The sequence below is a fragment of the Salvelinus alpinus genome, chromosome 4, assembly GCF_045679555.1.
Source record: "Salvelinus alpinus chromosome 4, SLU_Salpinus.1, whole genome shotgun sequence".
Lineage (NCBI taxonomy): Eukaryota > Metazoa > Chordata > Actinopteri > Salmoniformes > Salmonidae > Salvelinus > Salvelinus alpinus.
In genome coordinates this window covers 1,981,046-2,007,043 of record NC_092089.1, presented here as the reverse complement: position 1 = coordinate 2,007,043, position 25,998 = coordinate 1,981,046, and the positions used below count along the sequence as shown (strand labels likewise).

At 46.6% G+C, this 25,998-nt stretch overlaps 2 protein-coding genes across 3 annotated transcripts; both read left to right on the top strand.

The window, feature by feature from the left end:
* The first annotated feature begins 12 nt into the window (after nucleotides 1–12).
* Nucleotides 13–25,998, top strand: LOC139572709 (DNA repair and recombination protein RAD54B-like). Of its 2 annotated transcripts, XM_071395410.1 has the most exons (15): nucleotides 13–156; nucleotides 679–851; nucleotides 2,535–2,730; nucleotides 17,827–18,042; nucleotides 18,235–18,534; nucleotides 18,652–18,814; nucleotides 18,947–19,172; nucleotides 20,358–20,444; nucleotides 20,598–20,718; nucleotides 20,799–20,938; nucleotides 23,182–23,472; nucleotides 23,544–23,707; nucleotides 24,565–24,826; nucleotides 25,047–25,311; nucleotides 25,393–25,998. In XM_071395410.1, exons 2-15 carry the CDS (start codon nucleotides 684–686, stop codon nucleotides 25,611–25,613), a joined length of 2,820 nt encoding a protein of 939 aa, XP_071251511.1. In that variant the 5' UTR covers nucleotides 13–156; nucleotides 679–683; the 3' UTR covers nucleotides 25,614–25,998. The 2 variants fall into 2 exon arrangements, with proteins under 2 accessions (XP_071251511.1, XP_071251512.1); XM_071395411.1 differs by lacking the exon at nucleotides 679–851 and having other exon boundaries at nucleotides 59–156.
* LOC139572711 (fibrinogen silencer-binding protein-like) lies at nucleotides 6,839–16,951 on the top strand. Its single transcript, XM_071395414.1, has 2 exons — nucleotides 6,839–8,148; nucleotides 12,412–16,951. The coding sequence occupies exons 1-2, from the start codon at nucleotides 7,733–7,735 to the stop codon at nucleotides 13,001–13,003; spliced, it is 1,008 nt and encodes a 335-aa protein (XP_071251515.1). The 5' UTR covers nucleotides 6,839–7,732; the 3' UTR covers nucleotides 13,004–16,951.

Sequence of the window (25,998 nt, the reverse complement as noted above, 5' to 3'; positions counted from 1 at the left end):
ACGAGTGCACTCACTAACACTGGACTCCGCCCCTCTACGTAACACGTAGCCAATAGCAGTTTACGCCACTTTAGCGGGAGAATTCGTCTCTGAAGAGTTGTGTATCATTGTTTTCTTGCAACTAACTGTCAAGCAGAGGCTTGCTTGACTAAACAGGTATGTATGAAACACACATTTATGCCTTATGTTATCTTTCCAACATATTGTCACAAGCTAGTTGGTTGTTATTGACGATGAGATGAAAATGTTGAAGCGTTCAAGGTAGCTGCACTAATTTGGGCTAACTAGCTACACTAACGTTAGCTAACAGTTAACGTAATGTATCTATCTGAACCAACAATGACGTGTATAAACTCATCATTGGTATAAACCCATACATCTCATTGATCTGAACTAACTATTCAAGGGCCATGTACACTGCATGGAAGTAATATATAGCTATGTTATGTAAATCTGTTATTTAACTAGCTGCCTTTTCCTAATCAGCTGCTTACTAGAACATTGATTAGCTAGTTAGCTAGCTGAATAAGGTGTTTCAGTAGGGAACAAAAGCCTGCATACCCAGGACCACTAGTACTTGTTCTCCAGGGGGCTCAGGGTTGGCCACCCCTACCCATAAGCCCTATTATAGATGTGAAATGATTTGATCAAATATTACAAACATCCCCTCACTCACAGACAGGATGCGTCGCTCAGGGGCCCCCAGCCAGGTCTTTGGTAACATGTCGAAGAAGCCCCGGTTCGTCCCTCCTGGAGCCTCACTGGCTGGTCCTCCTGATCCCCCTGTGGGTACCCTGCTTGAACCGGAGCCTCTGGCCCCTAAACTCACCCTGGGGAACGTGCTCAACAAGGTGAACACACGGTCCACTTCACTTTCATCCTTAGTCACAAATGTGACCCCTATTACTATTGTAGTAATTAAGTAACTAAGCATAGGAGTCATATTGGAGCTACTTCTCTCTCTAGCCGATGTGAGTAAGACCTTTAACAAATTAACATTCACAAGGCTGCAGGGCCAGACAGATTACCAGGACGTGTACTCAGAGCATGCACTGACCAGCTGGGAAGTATCTAAACTGACATTTTCAACCTCTTCCTGACCCAGTGTGTAATACCTACATGTTTCAAGCAGACCACCATAGACCCTGTGCCCAAGAACGCCAAGGTAACCTGTCTAAATGACTATTGCCATGTAGCATCTGTAGTCATGAAAGGCTATGAAAGGCTGGTCATGGCTCACATCAATACCATCATCCCAGACACCCTGGATCCACTCCAGTTCGCATACCTCCCCAACAGATCCACAGATGACACAATCTGTATTGCATTTCACACTGCCCTTACCCACTTGGACAAAAGGAACACCTACGTGAGAAGGCTGTTCATTGACTACATCTCAGCGTTCAACACCATAGTGCCCTCCATGCTCAGCACTAAAGTAAGGACCCTGGGACTGAACATCTCCCTCTGCAACTGGATCCTAGACTTCCTGTCAGGGCGCACCCAGGTGGTGAGGGTAGGCAACAACATCTGCCATGCTCACCCTTAATATGGGGGCCCCTCAGGGGTGCGTGCTTAGTCCACTCCTGTACTCCCTGTTCACCCACGACTGTATGGGTGCGCACGACTCCAACACCATTAAGTTTGCCGACGACATAACGGTGATAGGCCTGATCACCGACAACAATGAGACATCCTATAGGGAGGAGGTCAGAGACAACAACCTCTCCCTCAATGTCAGCAAGACAAAGGAGCTGATGGTAGACAACAGGAAACGGAGGGCCGAGCACACCCACGGTCACATCGACAGGGCAGTAGTGGAGGGGCTGCATCACCGCTTGGTATGGCAACTGCTTGGCATCCGACCGCATGGTACGACCCAGTACATCACTGGGGCCAAGCTCCCTGCCATCAAGGACCTCTATGCCAGGCGGTGCCAGAGGAAGGCCCTAAAAATGTTCAGACTCCAGCCACCCAAATTAGCAACTGTTCTCTCTGCTACCGTACGGCAAGCACTACCAATGCACCAACAGGACCCTGAACAGCTTCTAGCTCCAAGCCATAAGACTGCTAAATAGTTAGTTTTTAAAAAACTGTTCAATGGTTTACATTTACATTATAGTCATTTAGCAGACACACTTATCCAGAGCGACTTACAGTTAGTGCATTCATCTTCAGATATCTAGGTGGAACAACCACACATCTCAGTCATAGTAAGTACATTTTTCCTGAAAGTAGGTATCAGCAAAGTCAGAGCTAGTAAGGGGGTGTTAGTTAACGAAAGGCTTTTTTATTGTCAACTTCTCGTTACTCATTGTGTATCTATTATTTTATTATTACGTGTTTTTTCTATTATTTCTCTGTTGTGAAGTAAGTAAGCATTTCACTGTTAGTCCAGACCTGGTGTTTACGAAGCATATGACAAATAACATTTGAATTGATTTTTTCTTCATCCAAGACTGTGTAAAGGGTTTCACTCATACTGCGACATGTGGACCTTCTCAGACCTATCTAACAGTTCTCCTTCCTTGCAGGTCCAGAGGAGCCTCTCAGCCCCTGCACCGCCCCTTGCCCTGCCTGTGAGGGCCTTCAGCCTGGCTAAGAGCAGCCCCCAAGCCCCAGGCCTGTCCAGAGCTCTAGCCAGGGTGCTGGGTGCAGCAGACGGTAAGAAGAACGAGCTAGAGCCTGAAGACCCTTCCTTTACAGAGGAGAACACTGGAGACCCAGCTGGTGAGTCAGATGTGGGGTGGGTTGTGGTGGTGGCACAGTAAACGTTTGCCATTGAAACCAGGTATTCCTGGTGTAGATATAATGCATTTAAATGTGGAGCAGTACTTCTGGTAAGCTTTGGAATTACTCTCTCTGTATGTCAAAAGCAGAAGTCCTGGTGATGAAAATCACTGATTATAAAGCAACAAAGTTACTACTAACCAACGATGATGGTAAGAATAGTCAGGAACATTTTTTGTGCCATAAGCGAAATGCAGTATATTAACTATGTAGCATATATTGTTTACATTTCACTGCTGTTGCTAAAGATGTTCTGAAACATTGTTTGAGAGATGCTGGGACTTTGTATAGGTTAACGATTGAGTTTAAGACCCAAAAAGGTGAGACACGGGTAGAAACTGTATTTTGCCTAATAAAATAGGGATATTTTTTATTTAAGCAGGCAAGTCAATTAAGAACATACAGTGCCTTCAGAAAGTATTCAGACCCCTTGACTTTTTCCGCACTTTGTTACGTTACAGCCTTAATCTAAAATGGATTAAATAAAAACAAATCCTCAGCAATGTACACACAATACCCCATAATGACAAACCAAAAACTGGTTTTTCATTTTCTAAATGTATACAAAATTTAAAACCGATACCTTATTTACATAAGTATTCTGACCCTTTGCTATGAGACTCGAAATTGAGCTCAGGTGCATCCTGTTTCCATTGAGCATCCTTGAGATGTTTCTACAACTTGGAGTCCACCTGTGGTAAATTCAGTTGTTTGGACATGATTTAGAAAGGCACACACCTGTCTATGTAAGGTTCCACAGTCAAAGGAATTGTCCGTAGAGCTCCGAGACAGGATTGTGTCGAGGCACAGATCTAGAGAAGGGTACCAAAGCATTTCTGCAGCATTGAAGGTCCCCAAGTACACAGTGGCCTCCATCATTCTTAAATGGAAGAAGTTTGGAACCCTCAAAACTCTTCCTAGAGCTGGCCACCCGGCTAAACTGAGCAATCGGGGGAGAAGGGCCTTGGTCAAGGAGGTGACCAAGAACCCAAAGGTTACTCTGACAAAAGGCCAGAGTTCCTCTGTGGAGATGGGAGAACCTTCCAGAGGGACAACCATCTCTCAGGCCTTTATGGTAGAGTGGCCAGACGGAAGCCATTCCTCAGTAAAAGGCACATGACAGCCCGCTTGGAGTTTGCCAAAAGGCACCTAGAGATTCTCAGACCATGAGAAACAAGATTATCTGATCTGATGAAACCAAGATTGAACTCTTTGGCCTGAATGCCAAGTGTCACGTCTGGAGGATACCTGGCACCATCCCTACAGTGAGCATGGTGGTGGCAGCATCATTCTGTGGGGATGTTTTTCAGCGGCAGGGACTGGGAGACTAGTCAGGATCGAGGCAAAGGTGAACGGAGCAAAGTACAGAGAGGTCTTGTTGAAAACCTGCTCCAGAGCTCACAGGACGTCAGACGGGTGAAGGTTCACCTTCCAACAGGACAATGACCCTAAGCACACAGCCAAGACAACACATGAGTGGCTTCGGGACAAGTCTCTGAATGTTCTTGAGTGGCCCAGCCAGAGCCCGGACTTGAACCTGATCGAACATCTCTGGAGAGACCTGAAAATAGCTGTGTAGCAACACTCCCCATCCAACCTGACAGAGCTTGAGAGGATCTGCAGAGAAAAAATACAGGTGTGCCAAGCTTGTAGCGTCATACCCAAGAAGACTTGAGGCTGTAATTGCTGCCAAAGGTGCTTCAACAAAGTACTGAGTAAAGGGTCTGAATACTTATGTAAATGTAATATTTCAGTAAAAAAAAAATCGAAATTATCAAAAACCTGTTTTTGCTTTGTCATTATGGGGTGTTGTGATGTCATTATGGGGTATTGTGTGTAGATTGATGAGGAGAAAAAAAGTGATTTAATCAATTTTACATTAAGGCTGTAACATAACAAAATGTGGAAAAAGTCAAGGGGTCTGAATACTTTCCGAAGGTACTGTATACTTATTTACAATGACGGCCTAGCAAGAGGCAAAAAGGCTAAACTTTCCAGTTTGAGTGTGTTTTGCAGCTTGTTCCAGTCGCTAGCTGGAGCGAACTGAAAAGAGCAACGACCCAGGGATGTGTGTGCTTTGGGGACCGTTAACAGAATGTGACTGGCAGAACGGGTGCTATATATATATTTGTATTGTTTTATTTAACCTTTATTTAACTAGTCAGTTAAGAACAAATTCATATTTTACAATGATGGTCAACCCCGGACAAACCCTCCCCTAACCCAGACGTCAGTGGACCAATTTGTGCGCCGCCCTATGGGATTCCCGATCACGGCCGGTTGTGATACAGCCCGGGATCGAACCAGGGTCTGTAGTGACGTCTCTAGCACTGAGATGCAGTACCTTAGACCGCTGCACCACTCGGTAGGGTTGCAGTAGGTATCTCAGATAGGGGGGAGTGAGGGCTAAGAGGGTTTTATAAATAAGCATCAACCAGTGGGCCTAGCACCGGATATACAGAGACGGCCAGTTTACAGAGTGCCGTGATGTGTCCTATAAGGAGCATTGTTGGCAAATCTGAAGGCCGACTGGTAAAGAACATCTAGCTGCTCGAGAGTACCCTTACCTGCCGATCTATACATTTCATCTCCGTAATTTAGCATGGGTAGGATGGTCGTCTGAATCAGGGTTAGTTTGGCAGCTGGGTGAAAGATGAGTGATTACGATAGTGATTACGATAAATCTAGACTTCTTAAATCTAGAAGTCTAGATTTAACCTTTGGGTTATTTCCAATGTGGTCCTTGATGTAAAAGACAGGAAAAGATGCTACGACCTCCGACAAGACATCAAACATGCAAAAGGACAATATAGGAGGAAGGTGGAATCCTATTACATCGGCTCCGACGCTCGTCGTATTTGGCAGGGCTTGCACACGATAACGGATTACCTAGGGAAACAGCCATGAGTTGCCTAGCGATGCAGAACTCCCAAACAAGCTCCATGCCTTCCGTGAAAGCCCCTGTTTTTACAGATGACTGTGATCTCGCTCTCCGTAGCCGATGTGAGTAAAACATTTAAACAGGTTCACAATCACAAGGCCGGAATACCAGAGCGTGTTCATCAAAGCATGCGTTGACCAGCTGGCAAGTGTCTTAACAGAAATGTTCAATCTCTCCTTGTCCCAGACTGGAATGCCAACATGTTTCAACGCACCACCATTGTCCCTGTTCCCGAGATCTCCAAGGTAACCTGCCTAAATGACTGTAGTCATGTGGCACTCACATCTGTAGTTATGAAGTCCAAGGCTGGTCATGACACACATCAACACCATCATCCCAGACACCCTAAATCCACTCCAATTCACATACCATCCCAACAGATCCACAGATGACGCAATCTTGCACTTCCACCTGGAGGGGAAATAACTGTCAATGCTGTTGATAGACTACAGCTCAGTGTTCAACACCATAGTCCCCTCCAAGCTCCTCACCAAGCTAGTGACCCTGGGACTGAACCCCTCCCTCTGCAACTTAACCACAAAGCACTACAGAGGTTGGTGCGGCAACCCAGTGCATCACTGGGGCCATGCTCCCTACCATCCAGGACCTCTATATCAGGCGGTATCAGAGGAAGACTCCAGCCACCCAAGCCATAGACTGTTTACTCTGCTACCGTCTGGCAAACGCTATTGGAGCACCAGCTCTCAGACCAACAGGCTCAGTTAAAAATATGATCATTTATGTCAGCCTGATTTAGGCCTTAGCTGATACTCGTTGGTGTATTTTAATTATGACTACAAATTAAAGGATTTTTAATTTGCAAACCCTCACGTGTGCCTGGACTTGGAATTTTTAATGCCACTTAACACCTATTTGTGGTTATAATTTTTCCTTGAAACCAAGGTCATGTATATGCTGCTTTAGAAAGGAAATGCAGCAAACCAATATCGCCTTTCTAAGGTGAGCGACACTTAGTCTATCCATTTAGGACTGACAGGGATTTATTTAATGCTCTGGCTTGTGCTTCAGTGAAACAAACACACACTGAATGAAGCCTAGCCAACTGTAACAAGCCTATGTTTTAATGACAGCAGGTCCAGCATTATGCAAATGAGCGTGGGTAGTGCAGCGGCAGCGCGAGGCAGATTAGAGCTGTGCCTGGGATCAGTGAGCACACGCGCTCTGTCCCCCTCCCTCTCAGAGCAACTAGTGCCTCTGTCTGTCTTCTCTCCTTTCTCTGCTTTTCCTCTCTCTTTAGCTTTTCACTAGTTTTCCCTCATTCTGTTGTTCCCGTCGGCGGATGATTCGTGTGTTTCTCTTTGAGAAGCAGCTTTGATTTTCCTTTGTGTGAAGAAAAGAAAACGCGCATTCGCACGGACTCGCGCTGCGCGCACACCTCTCCGGTTAAACCAGCGACGTTTCCTCTTTTCTAGTTAAACGGAAATAAGAATAAAGAAAATGCATCTTTACAATTTCATCGGTATTTCCCCATGTAAGCACACACATTCCCCCCGTATGTTAGTATTTGGTGTATAGCAGTTAGAACGAGCGCTGATTTGAGGTTTAGAGAGACCGGGCTGTAAGTAGGTCGGGCTGGGTTTAAGCGGCTTTAGCCTGCGTCAGCCTAAGCTGGGAGGAATTCACCCAAAGCCCTCCGCGGTAGGCGGGGGCCTAAACGAGGCTGGCCTAGTTAAGCCTGATTCTTATTGTTGCCGTGTGTGTTGTGTAACACAGAGCAGAGAAGACCTCGGATGAGAGAGAGTACATGCGTTAGACAGAGACTGTTTGATTGAGAATCCATGAAGGGGGAGAAAGAAGAGGGACAAGGAAGAGAGTGAGTGAGAGTTAAACCAGTATTAGCCTGAGCCTCATCACAGAACAGAAAGAAAAGGGAGGTAGAGAACCAGACCAAATCTCAAAAGAAGCGAGATATTGTGTTGAGTTAGTGCTGGTGTCTAGGCCTGGCTCGGTCCAGTCTGGTTCCCTGGGCTATGTTCTAAGATGGCGTCTGGGTCCGTCTACATGTCGTCCAGTATGGTGGGTAAGGCTCGCTCGTCCAACTTCACCCTGTCTGAGAAACTGGACCTGCTGAAGCTGGTCCGCCCACACATTCTCATCCTGGAGGAGCACACCAACAAGCACGCTGTCATCGTGGACAAGAACAAGTGCTGGGACACAGTGTCTGAGCAGTACAACGTCCTGGGGGGGGACAGGCCCCCCCGCACTGCCCAGGGCCTACGCACCCTCTACAAGAGGCTGAAGGAGTCGGCCAAACAGGAAGTGATGCAACGGAGACACGCCCAGCCAGAGTACAGAGGAAGTATATCTGAACCAACCAGGAGAGTGATGGAGATGATACCTCACCTTTTCCATCACGGAGCTATCCACCATGATAAAGACCCAGCAACGATGCACAGGTGAGACACACACACACACACACACACACACACACACACACACACACACACACAGGCTGCTCTGTACAGCTCTCCGAGAGGGGAGGGGCTGCTCTACTAGTAATTAGAGGGGAGGGGCTGCTCTGTAGAGCTCTACTAGTAACTAGAGGGGAGGGGCTGCTCTGTAGAGCTCTACTATGGAGGGGCTGCTCTACTAGAAACTAAAGGAGAGGGGAGGGGCTGCTCTGTAGAGCTCTGCTAGTAACTAGAGGGGAGGGGCTGCTCTGTAGAGCTCTACTATGGAGGGGCTGCTCTGTAGAGCTCTACTAGAAACTAAAGGAGAGGGGAGGGGCTGCTCTGTAGAGCTCTGCTAGTAACTAGAGGGGAGGGGCTGCTCTGTAGAGCTCTACTAGTAACTAGAGGAGAGGGGCGGGGCTGCTCTACTAGAGGGGAGGGGCTGCTCTACTAGAGGGGAGGGGTTGCTCTGTAGAGCTCTACTGGTAACTAGAGAGGGGAGGGGCTGCTCTACTAGAGGGGAGGGGAGGGGCTGCTCTACTAGAGAGGGGAGGGGCTGCTCTGTAGAACTGAACACAGAGCTAACCTCAATCAGTTTACACATGCACACATGCACACATACACACTCCTCAGGCTCACACTCTTGACCTCAGAACAGCCTCAATTTGTCAGGGCATGGATTCTACAAGGTGTTCCACAGGGATTATGGACCATAGTTGTGTCTGGTTGACTGGATGTCCTTTGGGTGGTGGACCATTATTGATACACACGGGAAACTGTTGAGTGTGAAAAACCCAGCAGCATTGCAGTTCTTGACACGTACAGGTGCACCTGGTACCTACTACCATAACCCGTTCAAAGGTTCTTACATTTTATGTCTTGCCCATTCATCCTATGAATGGCACACATTCTCAATTGTCTCAAGGCTTTAAAATCCCCCTTTTAACCTGTCTCCCCCTTTCATCTACACTGATTTCAGGTCGATTTAAAAAATGACATCAATAAGGGATCATAGTTTTCACCTAGATTCACCTGGTTAGTCTGTCATGGAAAGAGCATTTGTTCTTAATGTTTTGTATACTCAGTGTATAATTTATTATTAGATGATAGTTCCAGCTTTAACTGAGACAACAAGCAAAATATGAGTTTACAGTGCCTTACACGTGATGTTTACAGCGCCTTACACGTCATGTTTACAGCGCCCTTACACGTCATGTCTACAGCGCCCTTACACGTCATGTCTACAGCGCCTTACACGTCATGTTTACAGCGCCTTACACGTCATGTTTACAGCGCCCTTACACGTCATGTTTACAGCGCCCTTACACGTCATGTCTACAGCGCCCTTACACGTCATGTTTACAGCGCCCTTACACGTCATGTTTACAGCGCCTTACACGTCATGTTTACAGCGCCCTTACACGTCATGTCTACAGCGCCCTTACACGTCATGTCTACAGCGCCTTACACGTCATGTTTACAGCGCCCTTACACGTCATGTCTACAGCGCCCTTACACGTCATGTTTACAGCGCCCTTACACGTCATGTCTACAGCGCCCTTACACGTCATGTTTACAGCGCCCTTACACGTCATGTCTACAGCGCCCTTACACGTCATGTTTACAGCGCCCTTACACGTCATGTCTACAGCGCCCTTACACGTCATGTCTACAGCGCCCTTACACGTCATGTTTACAGCGCCCTTACACGTCATGTTTACAGAGCCCTTACACGTCATGTTTACAGCGCCCTTACACGTCATGTTTACAGCGCCCTTACACGTCATGTTTACAGCGCCCTTACACGTCATGTTTACAGCGCCCTTACACGTCATGTTTACAGCGCCCTTACACGTCATGTTTACAGCGCCCTTACACGTCATGTTTACAGCGCCCTTACACGTCATGTTTACAGCGCCCTTACACGTCATGTTTACAGCGCCCTTACACGTCATGTTTACAGCGCCCTTACACGTCATGTCTACAGCGCCTTACACGTCATGTTTACAGCGCCCTTACACGTCATGTCTACAGCGCCTTACACGTCATGTTTACAGCGCCCTTACACGTCATGTCTACAGCGCCCTTACACGTCATGTTTACAGCGCCCTTACACGTCATGTTTACAGAGCCCTTACACGTCATGTTTACAGCGCCCTTACACGTCATGTTTACAGCGCCCTTACACGTCATGTTTACAGCGCCCTTACACGTCATGTTTACAGCGCCCTTACACGTCATGTTTACAGCGCCCTTACACGTCATGTTTACAGCGCCCTTACACGTCATGTTTACAGCGCCCTTACACGTCATGTTTACAGCGCCCTTACACGTCATGTCTACAGCGCCTTACACGTCATGTTTACAGCGCCCTTACACGTCATGTTTACAGCGCCCTTACACGTCATGTCTACAGCGCCTTACACGTCATGTTTACAGCGCCCTTACACGTCATGTCTACAGCGCCCTTACACGTCATGTTTACAGCGCCCTTACACGTCATGTTTACAGCGCCCTTACACGTCATGTTTACAGCGCCCTTACACGTCATGTCTACAGCGCCTTACACGTCATGTTTACAGCGCCCTTACACGTCATGTCTACAGCGCCCTTACACGTCATGTTTACAGCGCCCTTACACGTCATGTTTACAGCGCCTTACACGTCATGTTTACAGCGCCCTTACACGTCATGTTTACAGCGCCCTTACACGTCATGTTTACAGCGCCCTTACACGTCATGTTTACAGCACCTTACACGTCATGTCTACAGCGCCCTTACACGTCATGTCTACAGCGCCTTACACGTCATGTTTACAGCGCCCTTACACGTCATGTCTACAGCGCCCTTACACGTCATGTTTACAGCGCCCTTACACGTCATGTTTACAGCGCCCTTACACGTCATGTTTACAGCGCCTTACACGTCATGTTTACAGCGCCCTTACACGTCATGTTTACAGCGCCCTTACACGTCATGTTTACAGCGCCCTTACACGTCATGTTTACAGCACCCTTACACGTCATGTCTACAGCGCCCTTACACGTCATGTCTACAGCGCCCTTAAAAGGCCTTGTCTACAGCGCCCTTACACGTCATGTTTACAGCACCCTACACGTCATGTTTACAGCGCCCTTACACGTCATGTCTACAGCGCCCTTACACGTCATGTTTACAGCACCTTACACGTCATGTCTACAGCGCCCTTACACGTCATGTTTACAGCGCCCTTACACGTCATGTTTACAGCGCCCTTACACGTCATGTCTACAGCGCCCTTACACGTCATGTCTACAGCGCCCTTACACGTCATGTTTACAGCACCTTACACGTCATGTCTACAGCACCTTACACGTCATGTCTACAGCGCCTTACACGTCATGTTTACAGCACCTTACACGTCATGTCTACAGCACCCTTACACGTCATGTTTACAGCACCCTTACACGTCATGTCTACACACATATCATCCCATTCATTCTGTCCAGTTCAAAATATATTTGAGTTGTGGAGACGAGTCTATCAAACCCGCTTTTCAAGAGGCAGAAAGTCAACAATCTGGTCAATTCACATTTTAAACGTAGGAGAGGTATTAGCCCACAGTAGCAGAATGCATTCTTTAGCAAAGTATGAGATGGTCATGAAAAGGGTTTTAAGAAGAATGTTTTTGACCTTCCCGAAGACCGGTTGTATTTCTACACAGCCGGTCTTCTACACCTGCATTTCTTGCTGTTTGTGGTTTTATGCTGGGTTTCTGTACATCACTTTGTGACATCGGCTGATGTAAAAAGGGCTTTATAAATACATTTGATTGATTGAATACTCTCAATACCCCCACCTAGTGCCACTTATACATGTATGGCTGTAGTAATAAAGCTGTATTCTATTCCATATTGTCTCTGCTGGGTGATGTATAATGATACAGTAATAAAGCTGTATTATTCTGTTTATCTGCAGGGTGATCTATAATGATACAGTAATAAAGCTGTATTATTCTGTTTATCTGCAGGGTGATGTATAATGATACAGTAATAAAGCTGTATTATACTGTTAATCTGCAGGATGATCTATAATGATACAGTAATGAAGCTGTATTATTCTGTTTATCTGCAGGGTGATCTATAATGATACAGTAATAAAGCTTTATTATTCTGTTTATCTGCAGGATGATGTATAATGATACAGTAATAAAGCTTTATTATTCTGTTTATCTGCAGGATGATGTATAATGATACAGTAATAAAGCTGTATTATTCTGTTTATCTGCAGGATGATGTATAAGCATGACTCTCCCATGGAGCAACCTGGCAGCAGCTCCTCCCTCCCAGACTACCCATCAAACCCCGTCACACACCACCTGGACCAGGATGTGGTCAGGCTGGACCAGGATGTGGTCAGGCTGGACCAGGATGTGGTCAGGCTGGACCAGGATGTGGACGTGAAGCCTCCGCCAGACCTGACCATCCTCTCCACGCGTGTGGGGGTGGTGCTAGGAGGAGAGGGGGCAGAGGAGGAAGATGAGGAGTTGGGCAGTGTCCATGGTTATGACGGCTCCCTCTCTCCCTGCCCATCCTCCGTCGTCCTGCCCCTCTCCACCTCACCCGTTCCACTGCAACGTGACCTTTACCCTCATGACCACTACCCCCGCCGTGACCCTGACAGGCTCCGTCCCCTTCAGCTGGCCAAGGAGGAGCACGAGCAGGTCATGACCAATCACAGAAAGATGGGCGTATACCTGGAGGAGAAGAGGGAGGGGCTAAAGAGGAAGCAGGAACTGGAGGAGGAGCTTCTGAGAGCAAAAATCAAAGTAGAGAAACTGAGGGCAGCCAGGCTGAGACATGGACTACCACTGCCCCTATAACTAACACACTCATTGCCTGATTGGACTGACCATTTGGCACTCAGGAGGATGCTCTGAATTGTTTGTATTTCTGTGTTGAATGTTTAGCGTGTGGAAGAGGGGTTTGGCTTGAGAAATAATGTTTGTGTGATGAACAGTGAGTTTGAGGCAGGATTTAAAGGTCCAATGCAGCCTTCTCTATCTCAATATCAAATCATTTCTGGGTAACAATGAATTACCTTACTGTGATTGTTTTCCATTAAAATGATCAAAAAGAGACAAAAATAGATTCTTAGCAAAGTTCAATTTCTCAAGTAAGATTTTTGCTAGGATTCTCTGCGAGTGGTCTGAGTGGGGAGGGGAAAACTGAAAACAAACTGTTATTGGCAGAACAGTTTGGAACTCTCTTTCTTATTGGTCTATTAACACATTTATGGTGATGTCACCAGGCAGGCCAAAACTCCATCCCATCAGAACAGGCTGAAATTTCAGCCGATATTTTTAAACATCTCTTACGCTAAAAAGGCATTATCATTAATTTCACCATTTCACAGTATTCCAATCTCATAGTGTGGAAATATACAGTACCAGTCAAAAGCTTGGACACATCTACTAATTCAATTGTACTATTTTCTACATTGTAGAATAATAGTGAAGACATCAAAACTATGAAATAACACATATTGAATAAAAAACAAACACATATTGCACCAAAAAAGTGTTCAACAAATCAAAATATATTTAATATTCTTCGAAGTAGCCACCCGTTTGTCTTGATGACATCTTTGCACTCTCTTGGCATTTTCTCAACCAGCTTCATGAGGAATGTTTTTCCAACAGTCTTGAAGGAGTTCCCACAAATGCTGACCACTTGTTGGCTGCTTTTCCTCCACTCTGCAGTCCAACTCATCCCAAACCATCTCAATTGGGTTGAGGTCGGGTGATTGTGGAGGCCAGGTCAGCTGATGCTGCACCATCTCTCTCCTTCTTGGTCAAATAGCCCTTACACAGCCTGGAGGTGTGTTTTAGGTCATTGTCCTGTTGATATATTAATGATAGTCCCACTAAGCGTAAACCAGATGGGATGGCGTATCGCTGCAGAATGCTGTGGTAACTATGCTGGTTAAGTGTGCCTTGAATTCTAAATAAATCACAGATAGTGTCATGAACAAAGCACCATCACACCTCCTCCATGCTTCACGGTGGGAACCACACATGCGGAGATTATCCGTTCACCTACTCTGTGTTTCACAAAGACATGGCGGTTGGAACCAAAAATCTCACATTTGGACTCATCAGACCAAAGGACATATTTCCAACGATCTGATGTCCATTGCTCGTGTTTCTTGGCCCCAAAAAGTATTTTCTTATTGGTGTCCTTTAGTAGTGGTTTCTTTGCAGCAATTAGACCATGAAGGCCTGATTCAAGCAGTCTCCTCTGAACAGTTGATGTTGAGATGTCTGTTACTTGAACTCTGAAGCATTTATTTGGGCTGTTATTTCTGAGACTGGTAACTCTAATGAACTTATCCTCTGCAGCAGAGGTAACTCTGGGTCTTTCTTTCCTGTGGCAGTCTTAATGAGAGCCAGTTTCATTATAGTGCTTGATTTTTGTGACTGCAGTTGAAGAAACTTTAAAAGTTCTTAATGTTCCCTATTGACTGACCTTCATGTCTTTAAGTAATGATGGACTGTTGTTTCTCTTTGCTTATTTGAGCTGTTCTTGCCATAATATGGACTTGGTCTTTTACCAAATAGGGCTATCTTCTGTATACCAACCCTACCTTGTCACAACACAACTGATTGGCTCAAACGCAATAAGAAGGAAATAAATGTTTTAACATGGCACACCTGTTAATGGAAATGCTTTCAAGGTGACTACCTCATGAAGCTGGTTGAGAGAATGCCAAGAGTGTGCGAAGCTGTCATCAAGGCAAAGGGTGGCTACTTTTGAAGAATCAAAAATATATTTGAGCTATGACTCTGGAGCAAAAGACAATACAGATCTCTGCTTTTGTCAGACGAGAGGCGCTACTATCACTGGTTTTAAAACTGGTACTATTTTGACTGGTTTCATTTGGTTCAAAACCATGTGTTGCTTTACCATCCCATTAGGAGGGAAGATGTTAAGTGATGGGGAGGGAGGAGGGGTTTAGAAGGGGCTGTTACAGTGGTGTGATGTTCAGTGTTTGTTGTTCAGATCTTCTGTGGTTTCATTGTTTTCTATTAAAATAGTTTTTCTAATTTGGTTTTGTGCTTTATCACCTCTTCCCTTCTCCAACCTCCCCTTCTCTATCCCTCTCTCCTCCCCTCTTCTTTACCCCCACGCCCCCACCGTACCTTCTCCGCTATGCAATCTAGTTTCAGAGCTGGTCATGGGTGCACCTCAGCCACGCTCAGAGTCCTAAACAACATCATAACCGCCATCGATAAGAGACATTACTGCGCAGCCGTATTCACCGACCTGGCCAAGGCTTTCGACTCTGTCAATCACCACATTCTTATTGGCAGACTCGACAGCCTTGGTTTCTCAAATGATTGCCTCGCCTGGTTTACCAACTACTTCTCTGATAGAGTTCAGTGTGTCAAATCGGAGGGCCTGTTGTCCGGACCTCTGGCAGTCTTTATGGGGGTGCCACAGGGTTCAATCCTCGGGCCGACTTATCTCTGTATACATCAATGATGTTGCTCTTCTGCTGGTGATTCTCTGATACACCTCTACGCAGACGACACCATTCTGTATACTTCTGGCCCTTCTTTGGACACTGTGTTAACTAACCTCCAGACAAGCTTCAATGCCATACAACTCTCCTTCCGTGGCCTCCAACTGCTCTTAAACGCAAGTAAAACTAAATGCATGCTATTCAACCGATCACTGCCCGCACCTACTCGCCCGTCCAGCATCACTACTCTGGACGGCTCTGACTTAGAATACGTGGATAACTACAAATACCTAGGTGTCTGGTTAGACGGTAAACTCTTCTTCCAGACTCACATTAAGCATCTCCAATCCAAAATTAAATCTAGAATTGGCTTCCTATATCGCAACAAAGCATCCTTCACTCATGCTGCCAAACATACCCTCGTAAAACTGACCATCTTACCGATCCTCGACTTCGGTGATGTCATCTATAAAATAGCATCCAACACTCTACTCAACAAACTGAAACTGGATGCAGTCTATCACAATGCCATCCGTTTTGTCACCAAAGCCCCATACACTACCCACCATTGTGACCTGTATGCTCTTGTTGGTTGGCCCTCGCTTCATACTCGTCGCCAAACCCACTGGCTACAGGTTATCTACAAGTCTCTGCTAGGTAAAGCCCCGCCTTATCTCAGCTCACTGGTCACCATAGCAGCACCCACTCGTAGCACGCGCTCCAGCAGGTATATCTCACTGGTCACCCCCAAAGCCAATTCCTCCTTTGGTCGTCTTTCCTTCCAGTTCTCTGCTGCCAATGACTGGAACGAACTGCAAAAATCTCTGAAGCTGGAAACACTTATCTCCCTCACTAGCTTTAAGCACCTGCTGTCAGAGCAGCTCACAGATTACTGCACCTGTACATAGACCATCTATAATTTAGCCCAAACAACTACCTCTTCCCCTACTGTATTTATTTTATTTATTTTGCTCCTTTGCCCCCCATTATTTCTATTTCTACTTTGCACATTCATCCACTGCAAATCTACCATTCCAGTGTTTTACTTGCTATATTGTATTTTCCTCGCCACCATGGCCTTTTTTTTGCCTTTACCTCCCTCATCTCACCTCACTTGCTCACATTGTATATAGACTAATTTTTCTACTGTATTATTGACTGTATGTTTTGTTTATTCCACGTGTAACTCTGTGTTGTTGTATGTGTCAAATTGCTATGCTTTATCTTGTCCAGGTCGCAGTTGCAAATGAGAACTTGTTCTCAACTAGCCTACCTGGTTAAATCAAATATAAAATATATCTCCTCACCTCTCCTCTTTGGTCTGGCCTCAATATGAGGTTATCTTCACTGTAAGCCTGCTACCTGTAAGAGTGAATGTGTAATTCAGACCCTGCCTGCAGGTAACTTTTACACTTCACTAGTGAAGAAGTGAGGTAAAGCACGGATGCAGTGATGCTTAACAACTACAGTGACTATACAGTCCTAATATGGTAATTTTAGAGGAAACTGGATTGAATGTTTCTCTGTAAGGCAAGGGAGACCCTCTATAGAGATAAATATAGTGAAATGGCTTGGACAGCCTCTTGCGGCCCAGGGCTAATGTCTCATCCTGGGCAATGCACTGTAGGAAAGTCCCAGGCTGCAAGTAGAGTGGAGGCCTCAGTGAAGTAGCAACCTCTGCTGGTGAACATGTGAATACACTCAGCAGATCTTGCATAAAACCTTAGTGAATAATAATTTGACATTTGTGTACACACGCAATTCACACTTTTCAAAATTGTATGTTGCTGCTGTCAATAACAGAATTGAAAACAAATGTTTTTTAAAGAGCAATTCAAAGCCTTGGTTCAGGGTGTAGTATTTTATTATTAGGAGCCCCATTAGCTACTGCTGAAACAGCAGCTACTCTTTCTGGTGTCCACACAAAACATGAAACATGACATAATACAGAAAAATTATGGACAGAACTACATACATTTAAAATAGGAATTCACGCTTTCATACCTTCCTGCTTTAGCTTATATAAAAGACCAATCAGGATCTTGTAGTGAAAAAGAGTTGAGCTACTTGTGTCCACTGGTGTGTTCCAGTATATTTACAGTTTTCTGGCTGCTGTTTGTGTGAGCAGTAATGTGTGTGTTAATGCTCTGATTATTAGTGTTGATGTTTTTTGGGTTTCAGACTTCAGATGTTCCTCACAGAGTCCGGCAGGAGGGTGTGGTCCAGGTGTGGTCGGGGCAGGTAGCGGTGCTGGTTCTGACGGGCCGCGGTACTTCAGTGTGATGTGGTGTAAGGCCAGTGGGAGGAAACACAAACGCTGGCAGGGAGACGCTGTCCTGGTGACACAAGGGCGCACTGCCACGCTTAAAGACATGGAGGGCAAGGACATCGGCAAGGGTGAGTGTGTGCACATTTTAGGTTTCCCCCAACACAGATTAAACATAGTCCTTGACTAAAAATCATGCTCAATGGAGAATTCAGATTTGAAAGTGGTTTTAGTCCAGAACTAGGGCTACTCTGTGGCCAGGAGACCGGCCCTGAGGGTTATTTTCCGAGTGCATCGGAGAGTGATTCAGATTGTGTGTGTAGGTAGTGGCTATAAGGTATCAGAGCTGGCATCGCTGGGTGAAGGAGAGACCTTGATGATAGGAGCTAAACAGGTGGAGGTGATGGGACTCATATCAGAGCTGGACTACAATAAGGGCCGCTGTTTCCTTGACGTCCATGTGGAGAAGGAGGAGCCTAAGATATCAGCTCCTCCCCCCTCACGACGCCCAGCTTCCAAACCGTTCTGCCGTCCGACGCTATTGGGCGGAGAGACTGATAGGGGAGTGGCCAAGCCTCAGGAGGAGGGGCCATGTAAACCACGCCATGACCCTCTAGCACCAGGTAAATACACAGACATACAGTACACTCTCTCTCTCTCATCACACACACACATGAAGTTACACATTCTCACACACTTCAAACACACCACACACATCATCTCTCTAATGGTGTGTGTAGGAGCCATTGTCATGCCCCGGCCCTCAACCAATCACCAGTGGGCGTATAACAAGGCAGGCCTCCCACTGGTGGATGTGGTGGTTGACCCCTACTTGACCGCTCACCTCCGACCCCACCAGCGAGACGGTCTGCTGTTCCTCTACGAGTGTGTCATGGGGATGAGGTAATGGGAGATGATGAATGATGAATCCTCTGATCACTACAAAATGTATGTTGTGTTCCACAAGGCTCTGTGCTGGGGCTGCTATTTATTTACTTTGATTGATTATGTGTGTGGGGTGTGTGTGTGTGTCAGGGCTACATGTAGGTACGGTGCTATCCTGGCAGATGAGATGGGTCTGGGTAAGACCCTCCAGAGCGTGGCTTTGACGTGGACGCTGCTAAAGCAGGGCCCATACGGCGGGAAGCCGGTTGCTAAGCTTGTGCTGGTGGTTGCCCCCGGCAGCCTGGTGCAGAACTGGGGGGCGGAGTTTAAGAAGTGGCTTGGCAGTGAGAGGATCAACGTCTACACTGTTAACCAGGTAGGGGTGTGTTTGATCAGTGTCTACACTGTTAACCAGGTCGGGGTGTGTTTGATCAGTGTCTACACTGTTAACCAGGTCGGGGTGTGTTTGATCAGTGTCTACACTGTTAACCAGGTAGGGGTGTGTTTGATCAGTGTCTACACTGTTAACCAGGTAGGGGTGTGTTTGATCAGTGTCTACACTGTTAACCAGGTCGGGGTGTGTTTGATCAGTGTCTACACTGTTAACCAGGTAGGGGTGTGTTTGATCAGTGTCTACACTGTTAACCAGGTCGGGGTGTGTTTGATCAGTGTCTACACTGTTAACCAGGTAGGGGTGTGTTTGATCAGTGTCTACACTGTTAACCAGGTAGGGGTGTGTTTGATCAGTGTCTACACTGTTAACCAGGTAGGGGTGTGTTTGATCAGTGTCTACACTGTTAACCAGGTAGGAGTGTGTTTGATCAGTGTCTACACTGTTAACCAGGTCGGGGTGTGTTTGATCAGTGTCTACACTGTTAACCAGGTAGGGGTGTGTTTGATCAGTGTCTACACTGTTAACCAGGTAGGGGTGTGTTTGATCAGTGTCTACACTGTTAACCAGGTAGGGGTGTGTTTGATCAGTGTCTACACTGTTAACCAGGTCGGGGTGTGTTTGATCAGTGTCTACACTGTTAACCAGGTAGGGGTGTGTTTGATCAGTGTCTACACTGTTAACCAGGTCGGGGTGTGTTTGATCAGTGTCTACACTGTTAACCAGGTCGGGGTGTGTTTGATCAGTGTCTACACTGTTAACCAGGTCGGGGTGTGTGATCAGTGTCTACACTGTTAACCAGGTAGGGGTGTGTTTGATCAGTGTCTACACTGTTAACCAGGTAGGGGTGTGTTTGATCAGTGTCTACACTGTTAACCAGGTAGGGGTGTGTTTGATCAGTGTCTACACTGTTAACCAGGTCGGGGTGTGTTTGATCAGTGTCTACACTGTTAACCAGGTAGGGGTGTGTTTGATCAGTGTCTACACTGTTAACCAGGTCGGGGTGTGTTTGATCAGTGTCTACACTGTTAACCAGGTCGGGGTGTGTTTGATCAGTGTCTACACTGTTAACCAGGTAGGGGTGTGTTTGGAGAAAGAGAGGAAGAGTGTGTTTCCCTGTAGTGCTGTTTCTGATCCATATGGTGATGTGTGTTCCGCGTTGTTCATTAGGACCACAGGGTGGAGCTGTTTGCAGCGTCTCCTCTCCACAGTGTATTAGTGATCAGCTATGAGATGCTGCTACGCTCTCTGGAAGTGGTGAGTTGGTTCACAGCAGCTTATCTAACAGGGGTGGGAAGTACCAGTGTTACAACACTGTTGAATTACACCTCAACTCCTAAATGACACAGATTAGGAGTACGATGGATGATACACTCATGGGACATCATAAAGGTGTGTGTGTGTGTCTAGGTACAGAAGCTGGAGTTTGAGCTGGTGATCTGTGATGAGGGTCACAGGTTGAAGAACAGCAGCATCAAGACTTCCTCTGCCCTCAGTGGTCTCAGCTGTACACGCAGAGTTATTCTGACAGGTACACACACAGCCCTCTGTTTTATTGACCTTTTACTTTCTCCTAGTGTTTTCTGATATATTGTGTGTGCTGTACTGTAGGAACTCCTGTCCAGAATGACCTGCAGGAGTTCTATGCCATCATAGAGTTTGTGAACCCGGGCATTCTGGGGTCGTCTGCTGCCTACAGGAAGGTGTACGAGGAGCCAATCCTCCGCTCCCGACAGCCCTTCTGCACTGAGGTACATTACACATCTACACTCTCTTTCTCTATACCTCTACACTATCTCTCTATTGTACGCTCACAACAGCCCTCCTGCACTGAGGTACTGTCCCCATCTCTATACCTCTACACTATCTCTCTATTGTACTCTCACAACAGCCCTCCTGCACTGAGGTACTGTCCCCATCTCTGTCTCTATACCTCTACACTATCTCTCTATTGTACGCTCACAACAGCCCTCCTGCACTGAGGTACTGTCCCCATCTCTTTCTCTGTCTCTATACCTCTACACTATCTCTCTATTGTACTCTCACAACAGCCCTCCTGCACTGAGGTACTGTCCCCATCTCTGTCTCTATACCTCTACACTTTCTCTCTATTGTACTCTCACAACAGCCCTCCTGCACTGAGGTACTGTCCCCATCTCTTTCTCTATACCTCTACACTATCTCTCTATTGTACGCTCACAACAGCCCTCCTGCACTGAGGTACTGTCCCCATCTCTATCTCTGTCTCTATACCTCTACACTATCTCTCTATTGTACGCTCACAACAGCCCTCCTGCACTGAGGTACTGTCCCCATCTCTTTCTCTGTCTCTATACCTCTACACTATCTCTCTATTGTACTCTCACAACAGCCCTCCTGCACTGAGGTACTGTCCCCATCTCTGTCTCTATACCTCTACACTTTCTCTCTATTGTACTCTCACAACAGCCCTCCTGCACTGAGGTACTGTCCCCATCTCTTTCTCTATACCTCTACACTATCTCTCTATTGTACGCTCACAACAGCCCTCCTGCACTGAGGTACTGTCCCCATCTCTATCTCTATACCTCTACTCTATCTCTCTATTGTACTCTCACAACAGCCCTCCTGCACTGAGGTACTGTCCCCATCTCTTTCTCTATACCTCTACACGTTCTCTCTATTGTACGCTCACAACAGCCCTCCTGCACTGAGGTACTGTCCCCATCTCTTTCTCTATACCTCTACACGTTCTCTCTATTGTACGCTCACAACAGCCCTCCTGCACTGAGGTACTGTCCCCATCTCTATCTCTATACCTCTACACTATCTCTCTATTGTACGCTCACAACAGCCCTCCTGCACTGAGGTACTGTCCCCATCTCTATCTCTATACCTCTACACTTTCTCTCTATTGTACGCTCACAACAGCCCTCCTGCACTGAGGTACTGTCCCCATCTCTATCTCTATACCTCTACACTTTCTCTCTATTGTACGCTCACAACAGCCCTCCTGCACTGAGGTACTGTTCCCATCTCTATCTCTGTCTCTATACCTCTACATTTTCTCTCTATTGTACACTCACAACAGCCCTCCTGCACTGAGGTACTGTCCCCATCTCTGTCTCTATACCTCTACACTATCTCTCTATTGTACTCTCACAACAGCCCTCCTGCACTGAGGTACTGTCCCCATCTCTTTCTCTATACCTCTACACTATCTCTCTATTGTACGCTCACAACAGCCCTCCTGCACTGAGGTACTGTCCCCATCTCTTTCTCTGTCTCTATACCTCTACACTATCTCTCTATTGTACTCTCACAACAGCCCTCCTGCACTGAGGTACTGTCCCCATCTCTGTCTCTATACCTCTACACTTTCTCTCTATTGTACTCTCACAACAGCCCTCCTGCACTGAGGTACTGTCCCCATCTCTTTCTCTGTCTCTATACCTCTACACTATCTCTCTATTGTACTCTCACAACAGCCCTCCTGCACTGAGGTACTGTCCCCATCTCTGTCTCTATACCTCTACACTTTCTCTCTATTGTACTCTCACAACAGCCCTCCTGCACTGAGGTACTGTCCCCATCTCTATACCTCTACACTATCTCTCTATTGTACGCTCACAACAGCCCTCCTGCACTGAGGTACTGTCCCCATCTCTTTCTCTATACCTCTACACTATCTCTCTATTGTACTCTCACAACAGCCCTCCTGCACTGAGGTACTGTCCCCATCTCTTTCTCTATACCTCTACACTATCTCTCTATTGTACGCTCACAACAGCCCTCCTGCACTGAGGTACTGTCCCCATCTCTATACCTCTACACTTTCTCTCTATTGTACTCTCACAACAGCCCTCCTGCACTGAGGTACTGTCCCCATCTCTATCTCTGTCTCTATACCTCTACACTATCTCTCTATTGTACGCTCACAACAGCCCTCCTGCACTGAGGTACTGTCCCCATCTCTGTCTCTCCCTTCATTCCTTCTCTATATCTCTCCCTGTAGGAGGAGAGAGTTTTGGGGGAGGAGCGAGCGGCTGAGCTCTCTCGTCTGACTGGTCTGTTTATTCTGAGGCGGACCCAAGAGATCATCAACCGCTACCTGCCACCTCGTCATGATTGGACAGTGTTCTGTAGCCCCTCCCCCTTGCAGCGGGAGCTGTACCAGGCTCTCCTCTCGCACCGTGTCATCCGAGCCTGTCTACAGGGGTCGACACAGACTCACACACACCTCGCCTGCATCACCGCCCTGAAAAAGCTCTGCAACCACCCAGGACTGCTCTACTCCACTGTACAGGTATGACACATAAAGACACGCTGATGATGATGGTGATGATGATGATGATGATGATTGTGTGTGTGTTCCAGGAGCGTTCTGATGGCGGCTCAGCAGAGGGTTCTCTGTATGAAGGGCTAAGAGGTGTCTTTCCAGAGTCTTACTCTTCTGGGGGCTTCAGTACAGCTGATTCAGGGAAACTACTGGTCCTGTCTGACCTACTGACCACTATTCGCCACCTCAGCCCTACTGACAGGTAGGTGTGCGTGTGTGTCTGTGCGTGTGTGTCTGTGTGTGCGTGTTAGTATGAAGTGTGTCAAGGGATCCGGGCACACTGGCATTGGTTTGTTGACACCATACGGATCCTATTAAATAACTAGATGGGCTGTCATAAACCCTCAAAGTTCCAGAATGGGGTGAAAATGGCAGCCATATTGGCCAGGGAGAAATCCAAACCTGTCTAATTGGAATGAATGGCAGTAGAGGCAGAATCCAGATGTTTCTTATAGAGGAAAATAAAAGCAAAGCATGTGATATCAGAAATTGTGTAATAGAATTATTGTCAACCTAAAATATTTTCATATTATTATAAATAAAATTTATATGGATTTTATACACATTTTCTTTATAAATAGCCTTTGAAATATATGTAAACAGACCATAAATATCAACATTTTAGTTTTCTTGGAAAGGTGTGAGTTATATGATACACTATCAGTACTTGTTACATTTACAACTTGTCTCAGTCCTATCGTCAACTGATGAATGTTGGCATATTGGCAGTTAATTAGAAACATTTGTAGAATCATTCCTCTAAAACTGGCTGGCTAACAAACACAGTGCAGATAAATTCTTCAAATGCATTACTTTATACAATATCATATCACAGCACTGGCTAACCATGGTTGTCCAACTCCCTGACCAACATGGCTGACCTTTAGACCATCATAAGAAGCTTCATGTCCAGTCTAGTATTCTAATTCTATGGTTGACACACTCATACTCTGGCACATAACTGTGAGATGATCTTGACCATCTTGATCGTGTGTGTGTGTGTGTGTGTGTGTGTGTGTGTGTGTGTGTGTGTGTGTGTGTGTGTGTGTGTGTGTACAGGGTGGTGTTGGTGTCCAACTACACTCAGACGTTAGACCTACTCCAGGACCTGTGTGTCCACCTGGACTACACCTACTGTCGCCTGGACGGCAACACCCCCACCATCCAGAGGCAGCGATTGGTGGACAACTTCAACAGCCCTCACTCCGCCCACTTCCTTTTCCTCCTGAGTTCTAAAGCCGGAGGGGTGGGGCTTAACCTGATCGGCGCCTCCCACCTGGTCCTATACGACATCGACTGGAACCCTGCCAACGATATACAGGTACACACACACTCACACACACACTCTCACTCACCACCATTAGTGTATGTTTCGTTCACATCTGAAACACACATGTACACGTTACTGGTCAGTCAGTACCTGCTATGCTCTTGGAGGAGTGAGGATGAGGAAGAGGCCTTCCTCCTAATGTGATAGTTGGGCTGATGTGTGTGTGTGTCTGTCTGTGTGTCTGTCTGTCTGTGTGTTTGTCCCCCTCCAGGCAATGGCACGAGTGTGGAGAGACGGACAGAAGAAGACTGTTCACATCTACCGCCTGCTCACTGCAGGTACCATAGAGGAGCGTATCTTCCAGAGGCAGGTGTCCAAACAGGGGCTTTCTGGGACAGTGGTGGACTTGGGGAAAGGGGCGGAGCACACCAGCTTCTCCTCCAATGAGCTGCGAGATCTCTTCAGCCTGACAGACACACCCTGTCTCACTCACGACCTGCTACACTGCAGCTGCAGTATGGACGGATCAGCCCCGGGTAATATATATATATATCTATATATTCACACCCGTTGTCTGCTTGTGTTTTTATTTAATGTGTTTCTTGTGTGTATTATAGAAGAAGGAGAGGATGAGGAGCCTGCGTCTGATAGGCCGTGCCAGCTGGGTCGTCAAGGTGACCGTGGTGGGGCGGGGCAGAAGCATCTGAGCATGTCAGAGCTGATGCAGTGGAGACACTTCGCAGGGGACACGCACACCTTCAGAGATGCTTACCTGGACCACGCACGAAACCACATCTCCTTCGCCTTCCAGTCCACCATCTCACACACCACTCAGTAACACACACACACACACACACACTCACACTCACACACCACACACACCTTCAGAGATGCTTACCTGGACCACGCACGAAACCACATCTCCTTCGCCTTCCAGTCCACCATCTCACACACCACTCAGTAACACACACACACACACACACACACACACACACACACACACACACACACACACACACACACACACACACACACACACACACACACACACACACACACACACACACCACACAGGCTTTCCACAAATGACCTCATGCAGAGACCTAAGAAGTGTTCCTTTCTGAGAAACATTGGACTATGTTATTCTTTCTTTATATTCTCTACTGTTTTTACAGTTTGATAGAAGAGAAAGTGTAAATTATGGAATAAACTGCTAAGTTATA

What these genes read in the sequence shown, in the direction of transcription:
- LOC139572711 (XM_071395414.1), top strand. Translation starts at nt 7,733, where the DNA reads ATGGCGTCTGGGTCCGTCTACATGTCGTCCAGTATGGTGGGTAAGGCT. An exon ending in GACCCAGCAACGATGCACAG is followed by an intron (nt 8,149 to 12,411) that starts GTGAGACACACA and finishes GTTTATCTGCAG; the next exon opens with GATGATGTATAAGCATGACT.
- LOC139572709 (XM_071395410.1), top strand. Translation starts at nt 684, where the DNA reads ATGCGTCGCTCAGGGGCCCCCAGCCAGGTCTTTGGTAACATGTCGAAG. An exon ending in CCATGACCCTCTAGCACCAG is followed by an intron (nt 18,535 to 18,651) that starts GTAAATACACAG and finishes TGGTGTGTGTAG; the next exon opens with GAGCCATTGTCATGCCCCGG. An exon ending in GACAGCCCTTCTGCACTGAG is followed by an intron (nt 20,939 to 23,181) that starts GTACATTACACA and finishes CTCTCCCTGTAG; the next exon opens with GAGGAGAGAGTTTTGGGGGA.